The 20,920-nt window shown below is 30.1% G+C and overlaps 2 protein-coding genes and 1 non-coding gene across 3 annotated transcripts; all 3 read right to left on the bottom strand.

The window, feature by feature from the left end:
* Window positions 1-11,566: 11,566 nt before the first annotated feature.
* Window positions 11,567-11,638, bottom strand: TRNAD-GUC. Its single transcript has one exon. It is a non-coding gene; the product is annotated as a tRNA-Asp (tRNA).
* Window positions 11,639-11,728: 90 nt separating this feature from the next.
* LOC114164355 (germin-like protein subfamily 3 member 4) lies at window positions 11,729-12,877 on the bottom strand. The gene has a single exon (XM_028048993.1). It carries the CDS (start codon window positions 12,678-12,680, stop codon window positions 11,985-11,987), a length of 696 nt encoding a protein of 231 aa, XP_027904794.1. The 5' UTR covers window positions 12,681-12,877; the 3' UTR covers window positions 11,729-11,984.
* Window positions 12,878-13,443: 566 nt separating this feature from the next.
* Window positions 13,444-17,118, bottom strand: LOC114164354 (probable polygalacturonase). The gene is made up of 5 exons (XM_028048992.1): window positions 16,316-17,118; window positions 15,724-15,844; window positions 15,165-15,339; window positions 14,854-14,924; window positions 13,444-14,749 (listed from the first exon to the last, which is right to left on the bottom strand). Exons 1-5 carry the CDS (start codon window positions 16,736-16,738, stop codon window positions 14,115-14,117), a joined length of 1,425 nt encoding a protein of 474 aa, XP_027904793.1. The 5' UTR covers window positions 16,739-17,118; the 3' UTR covers window positions 13,444-14,114.
* Window positions 17,119-20,920: the final 3,802 nt, after the last annotated feature.

The following is a 20,920-nucleotide window of genomic DNA, read 5'->3' as shown; positions in this document are numbered from 1 at the left end:
CATTGAAAAATTGATCATTATGCACATTGTGTATCGGATAATTTACATCATCCATGTTTACCTCTTCCATTGGGGCATTATCATCAAACAATTGTATTTCCTCATCATCAAGAGCAATATTTGTCACTCCCATTGATCCATCATCTTGAAAATAATCATTAACAACTTTCTCATTTGAAAAATCCTCATCATTTTTTAATGTCTCAACCATAAATAATTTTGGTCTAACCTTGCTTAAAGAAGAAAAGAGTGTTTGAAATGAATTATTAATGGGAGTGGAACAACAAGAGAGAAAATGATGGGGATTGATGCATTCTTGAGATAAAATTCTGATGGAATTGAATCATAAAATATGATACATTGCAACTGCATATTAATGAAACTTCAAACAAAATATTAATATTATCCACATTATCCCAAACACCCAAGCCCACTAAGATAAAATCCCAAACTATCTTTCCCTTGCAAAATCGTTCTGAATTGATTGGAGCAAAATCCAACTACTGATTGATATATAAAACTGATATAAATTGAAAATCCCTGATGAACATTGATATATAGAATTGATATATATATATATATATATATATATATATATATATATATATGAAAAGAAATCCTAATTTAATTTTCTTCACTAAATCTGTAACCTTAAAATCACTGATAATTGACCCATAATTGGGAACATTGAAAAGGTCAAACACGGAAGAAAAAAAATCAAGCAAAATGCTAATGATTCCACAATTCCATAGATCTGAGAATAAAACACGACCGAACAACAAGAAAGGTTTGATCGATAACTTTAAAACCTAATTAATCTGTGAAAAACGTGCAAGGAAGAACATTGTGCAGGAATCGATTAAGATGATATGTAAAGTAATGAAGATGCTCAAATTGAAGGTTTGCAACAGTAATTTAAAGTTTACCACTCGATCGAACTAAGGAGGAGCTTTATCCGCGAACTCGAAGTCGACCATAGTTGGCGAACTCGTGTTTCTGTCAAAACAAACGGAGATTCGAATCCGACTTTGTTTACGACATCAAATCCTTTCCCAATTTCAGTAGAAATGAGGTAGAAGAAAGAGTCTAGAGTTTGAGTTGTTTAAGTTGAAATTTGAAAAACTTACCAAGACTAAGCTTCACACCGGATGCTTTCAGAAATTCCACAAATTTTTGAAAATTTTAGACAACAAATTCTAAAATATTCAATTTTATCATCTTATATAAAAAAATACATAATAATATCGATAATTATTTATGGAAATTTTATTTTTTTACTAAAACTAATTCAACATTATATTATTTTTAAGTGTATAATTAAATTAAGTTAAATATTTATATTTTAAAAATAAAATATTTACTTACAATTTAATTTTACTTATAAGATATCATAAATAATTTATTTTATATTTAAAATTTTAAAAAATAAACATATAAAATTATACCTTAAATATAATAAATTTGTAATAATATAAATTAATTAATAATCATTTTATTTCAAATCAATTAACATATGAAAAAAACAGCATAAGAGATGATAAATAATTAAAAGAAATAATTAATCATTTCATTTTAAATATAACTAAAAAGAATTGTTTTAATACTTTTATAACATTTAAATGGAAAATAATAAATATTGTAAATATTATTTATCATTTAAAAAATATATAATAAATATAATTTATAAATAAAAAATTAATTTATATATAATAATAAAGTATATTTTTATAAGTTGTTAATATATCGATAGTTTTTAAATTTTTTTAATAATTTTATTTTGTTTAGAATATTTTTATTTTTTAAATATAAATTATATTTGTTAGTTACGGAAAAAATCTATCTTATTTTATTATATATTTTAATTTATTTATTAATATATATTTATCATTTATATTTCAATATATAATTATATTTAAATTAAAAATAATTTTAGAATATTTAAGCTAAAAATAATATTTAAATATTTAAACTAATATATATATATATATATATATATATATATATATATATATATATATATATATATACTAAAATTAAAAATAAATTTAGTATGATTGTAATTGAGGGATTAACTATTCAAGTAAATTTGTAGCTATTTTACTACGAAGTAGTTACAATTTTATTTCATCACAAATTAGTAATAAATTAGCTACAAATATATGTTCTAGTTAATTTGTAGGTATTTTGCTACAAAGAAGCTACACATTATTTCCTCGCAAATTAGTGAGGGATTAGTTACAAATATATATTATGATAAATCTGTAGCTATTTTGCTACAAATATGCTACAATTTCATTATTTCCCTATTTTCTCGCAAATTGGAGAGGGATTAGCTACAAATATTTTTCCTTGCTAATTTCTCTAGCAAAATTGATTTTTTCTTGTAGTGATGCCATATGACGAAGAAGATGTTCTAACACCTTCCATTCAACACAATCAGAATTTACAAATTCAACTACAGAAACGCATGCACTTAGACTCAAGGGAGGCAACCGTGTCTACAATAAAACAGTACCACATCAACAATGGGTATATGTTCATGGTTTGGAATTGAAGCCTCACACATACACAGCACGATGCATCAATCATAATAATGATTGTCAATGGCGTTTAAGGGCTGGTAACAGCAAAGTCTAACATCACTAAGAGATCAAGTTTATTAAGGCATACTTGTTTCTCTACAGTACTTTCCCAAGATCTTTGCAATTTTGATTCCACTTAAATGGCTTCATCGTGTTCAATTTAGTGAGGACAAACCTCAATATTCACATTAAAAGCTTGATTACAAACATTAAAAGTTATTACGGCTATTCTATTAGATAAAAAAAAGTGTGGTTAACAAAAGAAAAAGCCATTACGATGGAGTTTGGTGACTAGGAGCAATCCTATAATGACCTCTCCAAGTGGTTACGAGTTATCTAAGAGACTAATCTTGGGACAATTTTTCAATGCACGAGTTCTCTAGTTAATGTTGATGGCGAGACTAATACATCGTGTTATATTCTAGAACATCTTTTATGGGCATTTTGACTATGCATTGAAGGGTTCAAATATTGTAAACCTGTTGTTTAAGTAGATGAAACCTTCGAACAAGTAGATATCATGTCACCTTGCTAACTACAATTGCTCAAGACGGAAATAAAAGTATATTTCCTTTGGTATTTTCCATAGTAGAAGGTGGGACAATGAGGCATTAATTTGGTTATTTCAACTACTACGAGAGCATGTAATTCCTTAACCAAATCTCTGCTTGATAACAGATATGGGCAAGGCATTTTGTCAACCTTACGCTCAGAAGAAATTGATTGGGAATTAGAAAATCTTCAATCATTGTACTGCACACATCATTTGGCTTCTAACTTCAAAAAAAAGTTCAAAAATGTCGACCTAAAGAAAGACTTCATTAACATGAGTACTATATTTTATGAACTTTGCTACCAAATCCATTAATTTTTATATTCAACCTAAATGTTATTTCATTTACTATGTTTTCACAACTTACGAAGTTAAACAACTAATTTTGCAAGCAAAAATTTCCGTAATGAAGTCCCAATTCCCGCAGGCACTATCTTAGATAGATAAAAATCTTTTACAAAAGTGGTCTCAGGCTTATGATGGGGGAGGGGCGGAGGTATGACCACATGACAACAAACCTAGTTGTGTGCATGAACTCAATGCTTAAGGGAGCTCGATCATTACCTTTCTCTCATGTACTAAAAACAACCTTCAAAAGTACAAAAACATGGTTTATTGAACGAGGCTTGAAGACCAGCTCTAGGTTAAGACCTTGTCATAAATATCCAAAAGACATAATTGCCCTACTTCAACAAAATCAACAGAAATAAACATTTTGTCATGTTCATTGGTACAATCGAGAGAAGTTTGAATTCAATGTGCTAGAGATATCAACCCCTTACCAATATCAGCCTAAACCAGTTTCATTCAATTTCATATTAAAAGATTGGTGGTATGATTATGATCACTTTCAAGCAAATCGCCTACCATCTCATCACGTCATAATTGTTTATTCTTTTTCTCATCTACCCTTAACGAAATTTACTGATCATGTATACTGTCTCCATACGATAAATAAGGCTTATAAAGTCCAATTCCATCCACGATAAAATGAATACTATTGGTTAACCTATATAGGTCCAAATTTCACATCAAACCCTCAAACGCAACGTAAGGCATCAAGACGACCAAGCACTACTTGAATCCATATCGAAATTAATCAACCAATTCCGGATAAACCAAAAAACTGTTTTTACTCCCGTATTGAAGGTCACATTATAGGGGTCAATTTCCATTTCGACAATGAATTGTATTGCTTTGTAATTTTAATAACTTTGTATTACAATTCAGACTTGTATTATCTTTTATTAATCAATCATCTTATACAACGATCATATCTTCTAAATTTACTTCTTGTAAATTTAAATTTCGTCCAACTGGATGTATTCACTTTGGAGTGACTAATTTACATTACAATGTTATATAGTATTTTATACAAAAATTAGCCTTGTAATCGATTACAATTAAGTCATAATCAATTATAAGCTCCTCAAGGTCCAAAACTCTTTAGTAATCAGTTCCATGGTCTTCGTAATTGAATCGTCCTAGTCGACCGGGGCTCGACTTGATTCTTGAAGATGGATAAGACATCCCAAAATCAACCTGAAGTGTATGGGCCAAGAATTGGGTTTAAGTCCATCCTTCTACTAGATGATATTTTATTGAAAGATACTATTGTAGAGAAGAGAGGGGATATTTTGTGAGTCAGTTATTACTTTTGTGAGTACTTTGCCTATAAATTAAATGTTACTCCTAAGGTTAGGGGGAACGATTTTTCTGGCCTCAATGCTCTTTATTTTACACTAGGTCAGGAAAGTTCTTTAAATTTTTGTCTTCTGTAAAAGACACTCAGTTTTTTGTTGTAACAGTAATAAATTACAGAAACCCAGAACCCATTTTCAAACTCATGAGAAATAATTTTTGCACTGTAATCAAGCTTCAAGTGAACTCTTCAAACCGATTGAACGATTTCATTAATTGTATCACATATTTTTTATATGTAATATTTTTTTATTACTAATAACTAATATGTACACAAAAGAATAAGATACTATCAATAGATATAAAGAGATGTAAATATGAAACCTTTGAATACTATATCTTCTTTATAAAAAAAATAATCACAAAAATAAAATCACTCCTTGCAAGACAAAAGCTAAATGTCAGTGACCCAAATCAATACAAAAAACTTATGAGGCTAAGTGCTCGTTGGGCGAACTGATTCACTTAACAAGTAAAATTTGTGAAGCCAAGTGATTGTTGGACAACCTAATTCACTGCACGAGTGAAAATTGTGAGGCTCAATGGTCGTTGGGCGGGCGTACCCGCTAGGCAAACAGGAATTGCGAGAGCAAGTGGTCGTTGGGTGAACTGACTCGCCTAGCGAGTAATTAATATTTTTTGTAAAGACAAATATCGGGTTGCCTGTAACATCCCGACCGGATATTACGGATTTAAATTATAAAATAAAGAAAAGTAATTAAGCCGCAATTATAAAACCTCATTTCCCAAAAGCGCGGGAAATTTATAACATTTTATTACTTCCAAATGAAAGGAAGCCAATCTCGTAAGAGTTTACAAGATATCAAAATAATATAAAACTCTCAGGCTTTCCCCCACTCCGCAACTAAGCCATATAAAATTATTTCACCACCAAAGAACCTGCCACACATATCAGCCACCAAAACTTGCATACATAAGACTCGAACCCAAGTTCTCACACAAAATTAAAGTACCCTCAACCACTTGAGCTAGTACTTTTTACATCATATCAATCAATATTTAATGTCATAAAGCTCTCACTACTCGTATTTATTAATTAATTAATTAATTATTTAATTAATTAATTTTCACGGGTCTTACATTGCCTCTCAACTTGAAAATTTTGACTATGAAGGGATCTGACCTTCTGGACTATAATTTTTTGAAAAATAATCTTAGTCTAGAATTGAATAGTAACACCTATTGCCTTAGATGAAATTATCTTTTGAATAACTTTCGATCATGATATTTTTTAACACTTTCTTTGTAAATCTTAAAGCTCTTATAAGCATTTTGTCTCATCTCTTCTAATTCTAACAATTGCAATTTTGTTTTTTCTTCCGCCAAAGAAGGATCAAAAATTAATAATTTCAATGCCCAATATGCCTTATTTTCCACCTCAACTAGTAAATTACAAGTTTTGTCATATACCAACTGATGAGGGAACATCCCAATTGGGGTCTTCATCCAATTGTCATGATTTTGCTATCCATGGTTTTTTTTTTTATAAGCAAAAAATTATATTAAATGAGCTTTTAGAGGTGCTTTAAATCTTATACAAGGAAAAAGATAAAGAAAAAGAAAAGTGAAGTGTTCTTCAATCTAAATATTCATAAAGACTCATTTTTTATATATATGAGCACTTTCTCACAAAAGTGAATATTTCATTCATCATCATGAAAATATTCTAGTAGATATAAGACAATGATCTCTAAAAAAACACAATATGTGTCTTCTAATTTCATCTTACACTTCCGCTTATAAACAATTACCCTGTTAGCATAGGCTTTGTTCAAGTATTACTCTCAAGTTCACTAGTGTATAAAGTGTTATCCCACCTGGGTTATTTTGATCTTTTACTCAAATGGCCATTCCATGTTTTCTTCATCTCTATGCAATTTGTTTCCCTTGCAGATTTCATCTTTTGCTCATACAACATGCCACGAAAAAAAAAAAAAAAACTCCATTTCTAATTGTCAAATTATAAGTTTGTTTTTTCTATTGTCGGTCTTAGCAACATTTCAAACTCTCTTGCACAAGTTTCTAACATGTTGTAGAATATATCCCTTTTCTCTCAATAGTTATCCGTCAAATTATATCTTCAAAAGATATAAATCTTGATTAAAATGTTTGAGAAATGTTAGAAAACATCATCTGAACCAAAATTGTCTTTTGATGTAAATAGTTAACTTAGATTAACTTTTGATATATAATTTTCATTGTGTAATAGAAATCATATAGAGAATATTTAAATATTATAGTAATGAGATAGGAGACATTAATTCATTTATTAGTGTACAAAAAAACTATTTCATTAGGATTTAAAAAAAAACATTTGAAGTACTTTTAAACTTCAATAGTTTTCTTTTTATAGTGTTTTAAAATTATTTTTTCTCAATACATTTGCAAATTTTGTAGATATTTTAGTTGTAATGAAATTTTTTTGTGTGTAATTATATAATATTTTATATAATTATTTTGCATTTATCCAATTGTTATTTGATATTCTTATTTGAATTTATACATTTATAATATTTTTTAAATATTTGATATTGAAAAATGAGAATACATTTTATTAATATTAAATATATGATACTATTATATTTTATTTGTTGTATTTATTATTTTTTATAAAAATTAATTAATTGATATTAAAACAACAAAATGTAAACGTGAGTACGATGTATTTATTAACCGATGAAGATGACGATAAAATAAAAATTATACATTCATTAAGTATGAGGATAAATGAAAATTAATTTTGATTTCAACGGTGAAAATTAAATAATAAGACATGTCGCCCACACGGTCATCTTTAATATTTTTCTATACTTAAAATTCATATAATTTATTCCGAATATTATTTATTTTAATATTTGAAAAGTTATTTCCAATTTACTAAAATAATTAGTTTCAAATACTATATGCTTATTTGACTAGCTTAGATTTTTTTATATTTTGAATAAATGATTGATTTAGTTCCTAAAATTGTCTATCAAAATCATATTAATTTATAACAAAAAAAATCAAGTATTTTTAAATTTTAAAGTTTACTTAAGTTCTTAAAATTAATTTAGTATTTTTTTTATTTTGGCCCATATTAATATGTGTAATTATTATTATTATTATTATTACGAAAAGACTAAAGTAAAAAACTTAATTTTAGGATATAAATAAAAATAATTTCATAAACTTTTGCTACGTTCATATTTTTTCAAATAATTGAGAATATTCTATTTTCAAACCCTACTTTTATTCTTAATATTTTTTATTTTTATTTTGTAAATCTTATAATAAAATTAAGTAATATTAAGTATTTCCAAATTAAATGATTATACTTTTATTTGAATGAGAAGGAATTACAACAACATATTGTCATCAACTACATAGCGTTTTTCCTCCTTTGAATGTTTGGAATCAAATTTTGACATAATAATGTTATTTATATTATACATTAAACTCGATAGTGTAAAAAGTAAAGCAGTGAAAGAAATGATTAGAAACAAAGTAGATGAAGGAGCATAGATAATTAATAATTAAAGATCTTATGCCATGGAAATTAAAGATCTTCTACCAAATTTAATTGCTATGCATTTGTAACTATTATGGTAAGTGTGGATAGATGATCAAATAATAATATATAATTAATAGAATAGTTTTATGAAGTTAAGTTATACTTTATTTCTAATTTCATAACACTAAAAATTTAAAGGGAAAACCCACAATCAAAATGTTTTTTAATTAAGAAAAAAAGAATTAATATAAAATAATAATCACATAAGATGTCTAACTCATATATAATGGGAGATGAGCGGCGGAGGTTGAAAGGGGTAGGTTGGGCCACGGCCCCCCTTTTTTTCATTATTTTATATATTTTTTAAAATTATATAAATTTTTAAATTTTTTTAAATTATTTGTATTTTTTAAAATTAAATAATATTATATTCAAAATTAATAAATTACAATAATAAATAATAAAATATAAAATTAAATATATAAAGAAACAAAATTATTAAGATATTTTTTATTTTCTCTCTCATTGTCTTTTGAGTTTTTTCATTCTTCTCTCCTGCTTATTTATTTTCTTTTGTTACTAAAAAAATGTTAGACATAAACTCAATATTTCTATCCTATTTTTTCATATTTTTCTTTCATTATTAAATAAATAAGAGGTAATTTTCTCTTGTCTCACTTGATAGTGAATTATTTATTTAACATTTAGCATTATTTTTTATCTCATGACCTTTTTGTATATTATTTTTTATTAATATAGAAGAAAAAACAATGTTGTATATTGAGAACTACGTTTAATAATTTTAACAACAATTGACATAAAAAAAATACTATTAAACATTTGAGAAAAAATTGTCTCCCTTCCTCTCGGCCTACAATCTTCTATAACACTTAAACATATTTATATTAAAAAAAAGTTTTAAATAATAAGTGACTAAAAATAATTAGTTACTACAATATTAATTTAGATACTAAATTATAAAATTAAAAATTATTAATATCTAAAATAATTTTTATTATAAATAAAAAATTATAATTAGTTTTTAGTAATACAAATTGTTTCTAAGATAAAAATGGGATGTTACAAACAATGTATTAGATAAATATTTTTTTAATTAAAATTTATTATAAATAAATATTTTAAAGATATAAGTTATATTATAATTATATTTGTAATGAATGTTTTTTTTTAATATATAAGTTATATTTTAAATTTATAATGAATAATCTATATCATCATTGCCTCTTCTTCTATTCATGGTAGTTACTACAGTTTCACTGCCCCAGGACTTCCTAGTGTTGGCAAGGTTGTTTCCCCTTCCACATAAATTTTCAAACTATAGTTATGACCATAGATCTTTGGGCTCCAACAAAATTTGCAAAAGAAGTGGAAGAAGAATTGATATTGATGATGGTACGTAGCTTAGAGGTCGAGCACAAGCAAGTGGAGAACTCCAAAGACAGCCAAGTAAAGTAGAGAACTCGACAAGACAGTCAAGTAGCAAGGAGCACTCGGCAAGACAGTCGAGTAACGATGAGAGGTCGGCTTGACAACCAAGTAGGTTAGAGAGGTCAGTAAGATATTCAGATAGCCTGGATAGCGCGATGAAGAAGGTGAACAACCCACATAGCTCACTAGAGCAGGTGAACAACTCAAAAAGCTCAGTGGGGAGCCTAGGTAGCTCAGTGGAGCATGTAGATAGCTTAGATAAGTTGGTGGAGCAAGTGGAGACATTGGATAGCTCAATGAGGCGTTTGGAAAGCTCAATGGTGAAAATGTTAACCTTGGATAGCTCCGAAATCTGCAAAGATGTGTTTGTTATTCAAAGGTATTTGCAACTGAGAATTGAAAATGAGGTTATAGGCAATGCAGAGCTACAGACAAGCTTAGAGAGAAGAAAATAGGTTTGATAGAAGCAACGCTTGGAACTTGAAAAAGATATTTCAAAATTGCAAGAACAGTAAGCTGAAAAGGATTTGAGAGTTGCACTGAAGGTGCAAGGTGAGAAGTGGCGACTTGCAATGGATGAGGAAATAGATGCGATTGAGCACAACAATACGTGGATTTAGTCGATTCAACCTATTGATAAGAATCTGGTTGAGAACAAATTGGCTACTAAGATAGCAAGGAACCCGATTAGTACCAAATAACCAAAGAGAAGGACAAGTCAGTCTAAGAGAAGAACAAGTCAGATAAAGAGAAGATTTAGTTGATTATGAAGAAAGCAAAGAACTTGGCTATTGATGGAAGGGACATGCATAATATGAGAAGGGTTACTTCATGTGGAAAGTCGAGATGAAGATCAAAGGGGTCGATATGAAGGATAGAAGCATTTAAGTTTACGAAGGAGTATTGTTCGATTTAGGATAAACTTAAATGAATTAGCCATTGAATTCTTAATAATAGTTAATGAGTTAGTCGTTGTAGATAGTTACTGAAGTATACTAACCATTTTGAATACAACGGTCAAATATAAATATATATATATATATATATATATATATATATATATATATATATATATATATATATATATTTAGTTAGTTAGTTAGAGTTTTCCGAGGAGAAAAATGCAAGATAGATCGTCAATGAAGAATTTGTAGTTCATTATTTGCTGTTGTTTTCAATGTTTCCCAGGATCATAATATTTCTATTTACGTTTGCTTATGCGTTTCCTTTGTTCTAATAATTATTCCACCAATGTCCTTTCAAGAACAAGTTTTTCTTAGAGGACTGTGTCCTAAGAGTTCTTGTGTTTCCTGTAGTTTACGTTCATGTTAATCTAATTATATATTTCCTGTAGTACAATGTAATCTAGGATCAACGTTAAAACTCATCAATTTTTTATTATTGTCATCACTTTTTTTTAGGTAGACAGCTATATATTTATTGTCTTGGGTGATGAACCAAAGCATTTACATAATTTGTAATTTGATGGACTCTTTTTAAGTTTTTGTTACTACTATATATAATATAAATTAGATATACAGTGCATAACTAAATAATTTTACGCAGAACACTTTTCGCTGCAGTAAATAAGTATATCGAAATCTGACTTTTTTGGAAATAAAAAAATACTGTTGCCGAGATCGAACCGGGTTGTGCACGTGCCAAACAAAATTACTTACCACCATAGTAAAATGAATTTGTGCTTATTGTACTTATTATAATATATTTACAATAAAAACCTTTCTCATATTTTTGCAAAAGTAAAAACGCCGTTGCCGGGGATCGAACCCGGGTCGTCCGCGTGACAGGCGGAAATACTTACCACTATACTACAACGACTTCGTGTATATGTTTTTTATTTCAATATATTTATAAATATTTAAATCTTTCCTTCTAACAGCTTTCTTAATTACAAATCGTAGTCTGAGGTTCTGATAACTGCATATTAATTATTATGAAAATTGAAATCATAATTTTTATTTTTTTTGCAAATCGTAAGGGTATATGTCCAATCCTCTTGGGATTAGGTTACTTGCATTGTCATAAAAGTAGAAACTATTTACTGAAACGAAATTGTGATATTTCACTACACGCAAAGATAACAAAATACTCTATTGTTTTCCTGATTTGAGATTCGGTGAATTTTGGCAACTGAATTTCGAACGAGTGAATACACTACTATGAACTAATAGTGAGAAACGATATCCAGCAACACCGAAGTCAAATCACTATCACCATGAAGTTGTGAGTGAGAGAGTGAATTGAGCTTCATCTTTATCTTCTCAACCAATTGGAGTGTGTTTTCAGATTGAGAGGGTTGGGCGGAGAGTGATCCTAGCCCTGGATTTTGGCTGTTGAAGACTGAGAACAGAGTTGCAACTTGTTCACCACGGTTGAGGAAGAAATGGAACAAGCCCTTGGGGATGATAAAGACGTCACCAGCATTGAGATTCTTCTGGAAGAGCTGGTTTTGGGTGTTGAGAAACGCAGCCAGCAACCTACCTTGGTTCACATACACCATCTCAGTGGCTCTGGGGTGATTGTGGAGGTTCACAAGCCCATCCACTTCAATGTCACTTCTACCAATTGCAAGGCCAAGTGTGTTGAGCCCCACAAACTTGGAAGCAGTAACAATTTTAACCAGTGCACCGAAATCGTCCCTGGAACCAGGTTTGCTTAGCTCATTGCTCTTGAAATCATGGGCGCTTGTGTTATCTGGGTTCTCACAGGAGAGGCCATTGATGAATATGGCTTGCTTTTGGGGTTTCGTACTTGTAGGGCAATAGTCCTTCACGTTATCACATTCTGCTAAACAAACATTTGTGTGAGTAATGGCTATGAGAAACAGAAGGAAGAAGGAAGAATGGGATTTTATCTTCATCTTCAATTAATGTTGTTGAGTGTTCTTCAACATTATATATAACATCTATGAGCATGTGTGACTAAGGTCTTGCAAGAAAAACAAGTTATGGCATTCTTGGAGTTCACTGCTGGCTTAGCCACTGTGATGCATTGCTTGTAAGAAACATTTTCTTATCTTTAACTGGTTGTATATTCACTACTACTTCAGCAGAATGTGATGGGTTTAGAGTATGAATTTATTGATTGATTTATTCAGTTTAAAATGATGAAATTCAAATAAATCAAACCTGTCAATTTTTAGGTGATGTTTCTATTTATAGCAATTGTTGTCTTGTACCGAATAACGTTGTGAACATGTGTTTGGAGGATATTAAACCCTTGCTATACATGGTTCCTTCGCCATTATAAATTAATCATAGCACAAAACTATAATTATGTTATTATACTGTGGTTATTTTATTTTGTAGTATTAGAGGATACTTTTGACAGATCTGAAAATAAAATGTTACAAGAAACTAGGTGATACTTTTCACAGATCTCAAAACTAGGGTTTTTGAATTGTTTAGTTTTAAAGAATAATTATTTTTGAAATCGTTTTGGAAAAGTAACTTTTCAGGGGAGGAAAGGAAAAGGCTAAGCCATGCATGCTATATGCTAATGACCTGTAAGAATTAAAGATAAAAGTAATATGTTTAAAATTAAAGAAAATGGATTATGAAGTGTCGAACACTACTTACTAAATAATACATTGTAGATACTCATGTCACACGACTCAAAGATCCTTGATTAACTAAATATTTTTCTATTACAGTTAAATATCTGTGCACATATAAATGTTGAATAACAGTACAATAATTTTCTGACTATATGCTAAATCCTTGTGCCGTGTTATCCTACTATACAAGTTGAAACACTTTAAAACAAACTAGGATATAGTAAACTAATTCGTTTGGCATATTCCGTATCTATAAAGGAAAATTGAAAGGCCTGATCTGATTCAAAATTGTTTTCTACAGTGTGTATTGAGTTCTCTCTGTATTCAACTTTAGGTCTCTCTACCAAGAATAATTTGCCTATACAAACTGTAACAAATAGTTCTAAAGAAAACATCCTTGAGCAAAACACAAGAATGAACCACTTGTCTAACCGCTAAGCAACTCCATGATATGTAGCTTCCACCAACCAAGGCCAAGGAGGAGTATTCAAGTCAATCAAATAATACTCCGCACCTTCCAATGCCGTCAAACCTTACAACCCAAAAGTAGGAAATTTTCACCTTAATTCAGGCTTCAATGTTCAACTCAGTTCAGCTCAATATGTGTGCCTCACAGAAACAATATACTTAAGCAAGACTAAAAACTGCTTAACCAAATCATAATGTGAGGAAATTTAAAAACCTTTTTTTTCCACTGTTGGAACTTGGAACTATCTAGGATCCGGACATGGTAAAATATCAGGAAGGTGAACACCAGGATGAATAGCTATTGTTCCGCAACTCGAGACAAGGAACAGGGAAAACCTCGGTGGCAAAACCAGAGACATATTCACAACGCCATCTTTTGGATAAGGCAACACCATGCAGAGTAATGTTTTTGAAGCATAAGCCTTCAAATGATGAACCCTCTACACCTTCCAAAACTGGGGCTTTTGTTGAATTTATGCTGACCACATTACTGATCAAAATATCTTTGAATCTAGGAACAGCTTTTGGATCCCACCCATCATCAGGATGGTCATTTGAACCTCTACTGAACCTAATGGGTATCTTGACTCTCTCCATTCTTATGTCACTTATAGAAACATTAGCTACATAGCCTCCTCTGCCCTTGTCAGATTTTATCCGAACACCAGCTGCAGAATCCCACACATGCAAATTCTCAATTATGATATTTGAAATTCCACCAGACATTTCACTTCCTATGCCTACTCCAGAACAAGTGGGGGTAGTGCCTGATATTCTCCTCACTATAATATTTGTAGAAGGATGGGCCACGTTGATTCCATATTGATCCCAACCACTCTTAATGGCAACAAGATCATCCCCACTTTCTATGTAGTTATCTTCAATGCATACATTGGAACTTGAGTCTGTATTATCAGAAACGAAATTCATTACCAACTTGCTTACTGTCAAGCATTGATAACAGAATGGAAGAAAAGAGGATAAAGAGTAACAGTGGAATAAGACAAACCTGGGTCTATGCCATCAGTATTTGGAGCATTAAGGGGAGCCAAGATTGTCATCCCTTTGATCACAACATTCCTGAAAGAAAACACAGAAGATTATTCAATCTCGTGAAGTTTTTGTGGTTAAAAAAAGCTAAAAACATACAAGTGTTAACTGAACCTGGTTTCTTACATGTTCCTTATAATTACCAAGAATATAAAAAGACAACCAACAAATTGAAGATATTAAATTTCCAAGTTGGCATTCGATGGAGTGATTTTGTAAACTGTGAAACAGACATACTAACAGAAGTGAAAATAGCCAAAAGGATCAAACCTGCAATAAACAGGATGGATGGTCCAAAAAGGAGAATTTCGAAAGGTGAGGTTTGATATGAGAACATTATCCGAGTTAATTAGTTCAAGGAGGTGCCCTCTTGTATGCTCCAATGTTCTGTTCCACCAAAGTTCCCACCACATCTTTCCTTGACCATCAACTGTCCCATTTTGTCCTACAAAGCCAGATATATCTAATAAAATGCATGCCTACAATATGTTAACCACATACTCAATTATTTAACGGTGGCGTACAATAGTAGCAAACTTGAATTAAATAATCTCGTCTTTTTCCTTTCTAATGGAATCACTAATTGCGTTGAAATGTATAAAATAGTAGTCAAATATGTGATCTAACCTTTGTCTGGGGTAGTCTGTGGAGTCCCACAGACTTATTATAATTAATCCAAATTGACATTTTTCCCCATAATGTTTTTCTAACATTGTTCATGACTTGAGGAATTTTTTTTTTCTAAAACATTTTTCTGACATTTCCTCGATTAATTGGTTGTTGCACCAAATGAATTGAAGAAGTAGAAAAAAAAACCCTCATGTTTTACCTGTAATAACAACATTGCTAATGCCATTTCCATGAATAAGGCTAATATGCCTTCCTCCAAGCCTCTCTCTCCCTCTTCCATAAGATGGCAATGCCTCAATTATCGGCCATTCTTTCGGGTCCTGAAAATCAAAATTTAAATTAATGAATAAACAAAACAATGCTCTAATCATTTCTCAGAAGCATAATCAACGTCAAGGCATTTACCAACTAAACCAAAATAAAAAAGTCATCAATCAAGCATGATTTGGTCGGTACCATGTGGTTGCTAATTGTACCATTTGTCGCCACAGAAGTCAAAAAGCAATTTTTCACCTCTTTTCTGAAGAAAAACAACAATTTCCGATAAAAAATAAAATAAAAAAGGTGACTTTTAAAAGGAAGTTATTTATTCTAATTTTTTTTCATAAAACGGAAAAAAGAAAAAGACAAATGAAAAACCACGAGCGGAACCCACCGCATATTCCTCCTCAACCAAGCCGGTTATGATCAACCTTTATTGAAACGAAACAATTTAATGCATAAACTACTCGTGAACCACAATCTAAACGGAACACAAGAACAAAAAAAAACGAAATAAAAATAATCGAGACCTGTGAAGCGAGAATAACGGCACCGTGTTCAAGAAAAAGCGTGAAATTACTCGTGAGATTGAAGCTGCCGGTGAGCCAGGTTCCGGCGGGGATATTCAGCTGGCCCCCACCGCGGTTCTGGAAGCGCTGCATGTACTGAACCGCCCTCCGGAACGATTCAGTGTTGGAAGTGGTGCCGTCGCCGACGCCGCCGAAGTCCTGGATGGACATGACGACCTTCCTGGGCGGAACGTCGCGGAAGAAGGCTGCGCATGATGTTGGATAGGGCCCAGGGTGGGGACCGGCGAGGAGCCAGACGGGCCTGGCGGGAAGGTGGAGGGAGAGAAAGGTGAGGAGGGTGAAGAGGAGGAAGAGGAGGGCCCAGGAGGGGCGCTTGAGGGTGGTGAGGAACAGAGCTGCAAAGGTTGTTTTGTCGGATTCCATGGTATGAATGGAACAGATGTGGATGGTTTTGATTTTGTTAACGTTGGAAGAGATTGTGGTGGTGGCGTGTGGAGAAAATAAGCACAGAGTGGTGGTTCTGTGATGTGATAGGTTGAGGTGGAGGTGGAAGAAAGTGCGTGTTGCACTGCTATTTGCATATCGGTGTGCGCGTTTCACAAGAGGGAAGGGTGGGGGTGTAAGAAAGAGGAAAATTAAAAATTAAGAAAATATTAAAGTAGGTTTGGGTGGGACCAGGTTGTAAATTCAAAGATACTTGCATGTTCGTTTTGTTTTGTCTGGTGCGCCTGTCAAAGTCCCACTGCGGCCGTTACTCGCGCTCTCCCACCCTTTTCTTTCTCTCTTCTCTTTTCTTCTTCTCCTTTTCCTTGCTCATGTCATGGAATGGAATAATACATTCACAAAATCAAAATGGTGTTTTTATTTTATTTATTTGTATAACTCTTACTTTATAGACAAAATTGATTTATTTATTTTTCATTTTAGTGCCAATAAATACCAAATAAATAGAGGTTGCAGTATTTTGTATATTTCTGTTTTTAGATTTTAGAATGAATCTGATTTCAATATCTTAAGATGCGTATTTATTAGTTTGTTTTTAAAGTAGCAATTGGGTGCAGACCACCGTCTCGTGCGGTGGAATTGACACGGGGAATCAAAAGCTGCCACCGACACGTTTCATTTCTTTTGGGTGACATGTAGGATTGATGTATCAATGTTTTATGTGACACACTTTTTTCTGTGCCAGGATGCAGCTTTACACATGAATACACCGTTTGATAGGTGCGCACTTATTTGATTTTAAATTTTAGTTGGGTTCGTTTATGAAATTTGAATATTATTTTAGACTTAGAAAAACTAATTGATGCTCTTGTTTAATTAAAATTATATTTAAGTAGAATGTTATCAGATGTGTGTTTATATGAGAAGATGGATTTAGAGAAAAAAAAAATGTGAAGATGAACGTGTGAGAATTTGATTAATGGACTTCTGTGTTTTTTTAGTGAATTTAGAGGATAAAGTAAATGAATTTAGAGATTAATTTTGTAAGATTAGTAGGTGATGTAATAGATAAAATAAAAATTTATAATGAATAAAATTGAAGATTACTAAAATACATTTGATGATAAAATTATATAAAATGATTTTTGAGTTAGTTAAAAATATTAAATTTTAAAAACTATTATTTAATAAATTATATTAAATTATTATTATTTTTTATTAATAATTTCTATTATTTGAAATTATTATTAATAATTAATATTATTATTATTAATTATTATTTATTGTTATATTTAATATTACTATTATATATTTATTACGATTGTGTGTGTTATTAATAATTAATATTATTATTACTAATTATTATTTATTGTTATATTTAATGACATTATTATTACTATTATATATTTATTACTAGTGTAGATACCTGATATATGAATATTGAAAAATGTATAATAATTCTTAAAAACATAATAAATATACGATTGGTTTGAATCCAAATTAAAACTATATGTACTCAAGTTGTCAACATACAAAATATAAATTATTGTACTAAAGTTGTCAACATACAAAATATAAATTATTGTCATTATAAAAATACCATTACAAGAAAACTCTTAAATAATGAAAAATTTAGTAACCAAAAATATGTTAGAGACTAATTTAGAAATCAATTTTATAATTAGAGATCAATTATTTTGGTAACCAAAACCTGGCACCCAAGGATAGTAAACAATTTAGAAACCAATTATGTTGGTCAAAACCTTGTTATTAGCTAATGTTAGTGACCAATTTAGAAATCAATTCATAATAGAAACTATTTTAATTATTAATTTAGACAAATTATAATTCTATCAATAAGTCAGCTAGATATCATTTGTTGCTCATGTCACTTATCGTAATTATAATGTTGTCATTTTGATGAAAGAAACTATATTGATTCATTTTTAAAAAGATGGGATAAAGTTGATTATGTTCACAATAGTAAGACAAAACTGAAAATACCATATAATGGTGACACTAAAAGAAAAGATATTAAACGTAATGTTAAAAAAATTAGTGCATATTGATGAAATTTCACATCAATCTATATAGAAGGTAATTATGAATTGAAGTTACATTAATTTAGCACACTGAAGTGATGAGTATGGCAGAGGAATAAAATAATTTAGTGAAACAATATTTGTAGCAATTGTGATGGAGTAAGGATTAGGTATCCATTGTAAAATGTTTGAATGGAAAAAGACGACATATTGCAAAGATTATGGAGCCTCTTTTATGCCATTACTTTCTTCAAAATTATACAACATGAACATGACATGGTGAATTGTTAGATTTGCAAAGACACTACCAATCTAAAGAGGTTGTCCATTTAGTTATAAGATGATTGGAAAATATAATTCAAAATGTTGAGGTTGAATGTTTTGCACAATAATATATGTATAATTATATGCCTAAAGCTACAAAAATTCTATTTTATGCTAGTTCAACTAAATTTACCTAGCTATTAATAATTTTAAGGTTGATGAATATTAATTGCTTTATTATCTAAGTGATTATTTGCAAATAAAATGAGAACTTGAATTTGAATTGTTAAGGTTGATAATTAATTTGGAAATAAAATGAGAAATCTATAGGTTTGACTACCTACAATTGGAATTTAAGTATAAATCATAATTCATGTCATATTTTTCTAGTTATTTATAACTTACCTAAAGCACAAAGGTGATATTTTTTATATGATAGTCTCTAGTCCAAGAAACACTTATCTTAGTAAGTTGATTAAAGATTGTTGTGGGATGAAGGATTGCAGTATTCGATGGGTTTATCAATAAGCTATTTTCATATGGATGTGTGTTATTTTGCATTACTAACAACTTTCCAACATATTCCTCCCCCTTTCCCTATGGTGAAATTCATGTGGAAAAGGATTGTCATGGTGATATTATGTTTAGTATGTTGATATCCAAGGTTATTACCCTTGTGCAAACTATCATATCTTTCATAGGGTAGCTTGGAAATCTTGTTAGACTAACATCAAACACTTTAAATATAACTTAGCACAAATGTTATTACATTTGAATTACTTTTTAACCCTATAATATATTCAAATTAATTTTTATGTACAACACAAACATTGGACAAAACTTCATATTAGAAAGAAGAAACAATTATATATCGATGATTCTATGACCGCATCGATGGAGGTTCCTATGACCATATATAGGTACATATTCAATGAAGGAGCCATGGGATGATACTATATAGGTAAGAGTGATGGTGCCTTAGTTTATACACATATGTCCATTATGGTAGAGATTGCATAAGACAACCTAAAGCTAAACATCTTTGTCGTACAACTATGAATAATGTAAAATTTTTAAAGTATTCACTCATTATGCATATGTATACATGTGTTTCAAATAGTTGCTTAAGTTTTTTATAATTTAACTGTATGTTTGGATTATGTGTGAAAGATGAAAAAGAAGATGGAAGGGTGGTATGGGAGAGGAGGAGAAGGAAGGAGATGGAAAGGGTATTATCGAGAGAAAGAAAGAGAAAATGAAGGATGAAAAATAATCAAAAAAGAAGAAAAAAATAATACTAATTCAAGATATTGACACGTGACATCACCAAATATATGTTAAGGTCAATTTAACAAAAGGGTGGTCATTGCACGATTTGAAACAAAATTTTGAAACTCAATGGAGTAAAAAATATTAAAATAATTAGATATTTATCTTTAATATAAAGATCAAAGTACTAATTAAATCTATATTTACAAAATCAACTCTTTTCTTCAAGGTATTTTCCTCTTATCACAAATTTGATTACACATTCTTTTTTGTGATTATGTTTGATTATGTATTATCAATTTCAGTAAAAAAAAAAAGATTTCAGGTCTCACATTTGATACTTTTTACTCCTTAATATTTTTATTTATTGTTTATCTCTTATCACATAAGAAATTTTGACTCTCAATTTCAAGTGTTGAATCATGTAAATACTTCATTTACTAGATAATATGAAAACTTTTTTTTATTCTCTTTGGTCCTTAATTTTTGTTTTATTTGAAAAAAGTACTATTTTGCTAAAACAATTTTCATTACCTCTCAATAGTTTGAATATTTTATATCTAGAAAACTTTCTTAAAATTTCAAG

This window comes from Vigna unguiculata, chromosome 9 (assembly GCF_004118075.2).
Source record: "Vigna unguiculata cultivar IT97K-499-35 chromosome 9, ASM411807v1, whole genome shotgun sequence".
NCBI lineage: Eukaryota > Viridiplantae > Streptophyta > Magnoliopsida > Fabales > Fabaceae > Vigna > Vigna unguiculata.
This window is presented reverse-complemented; position numbering and strand designations above follow the sequence as displayed.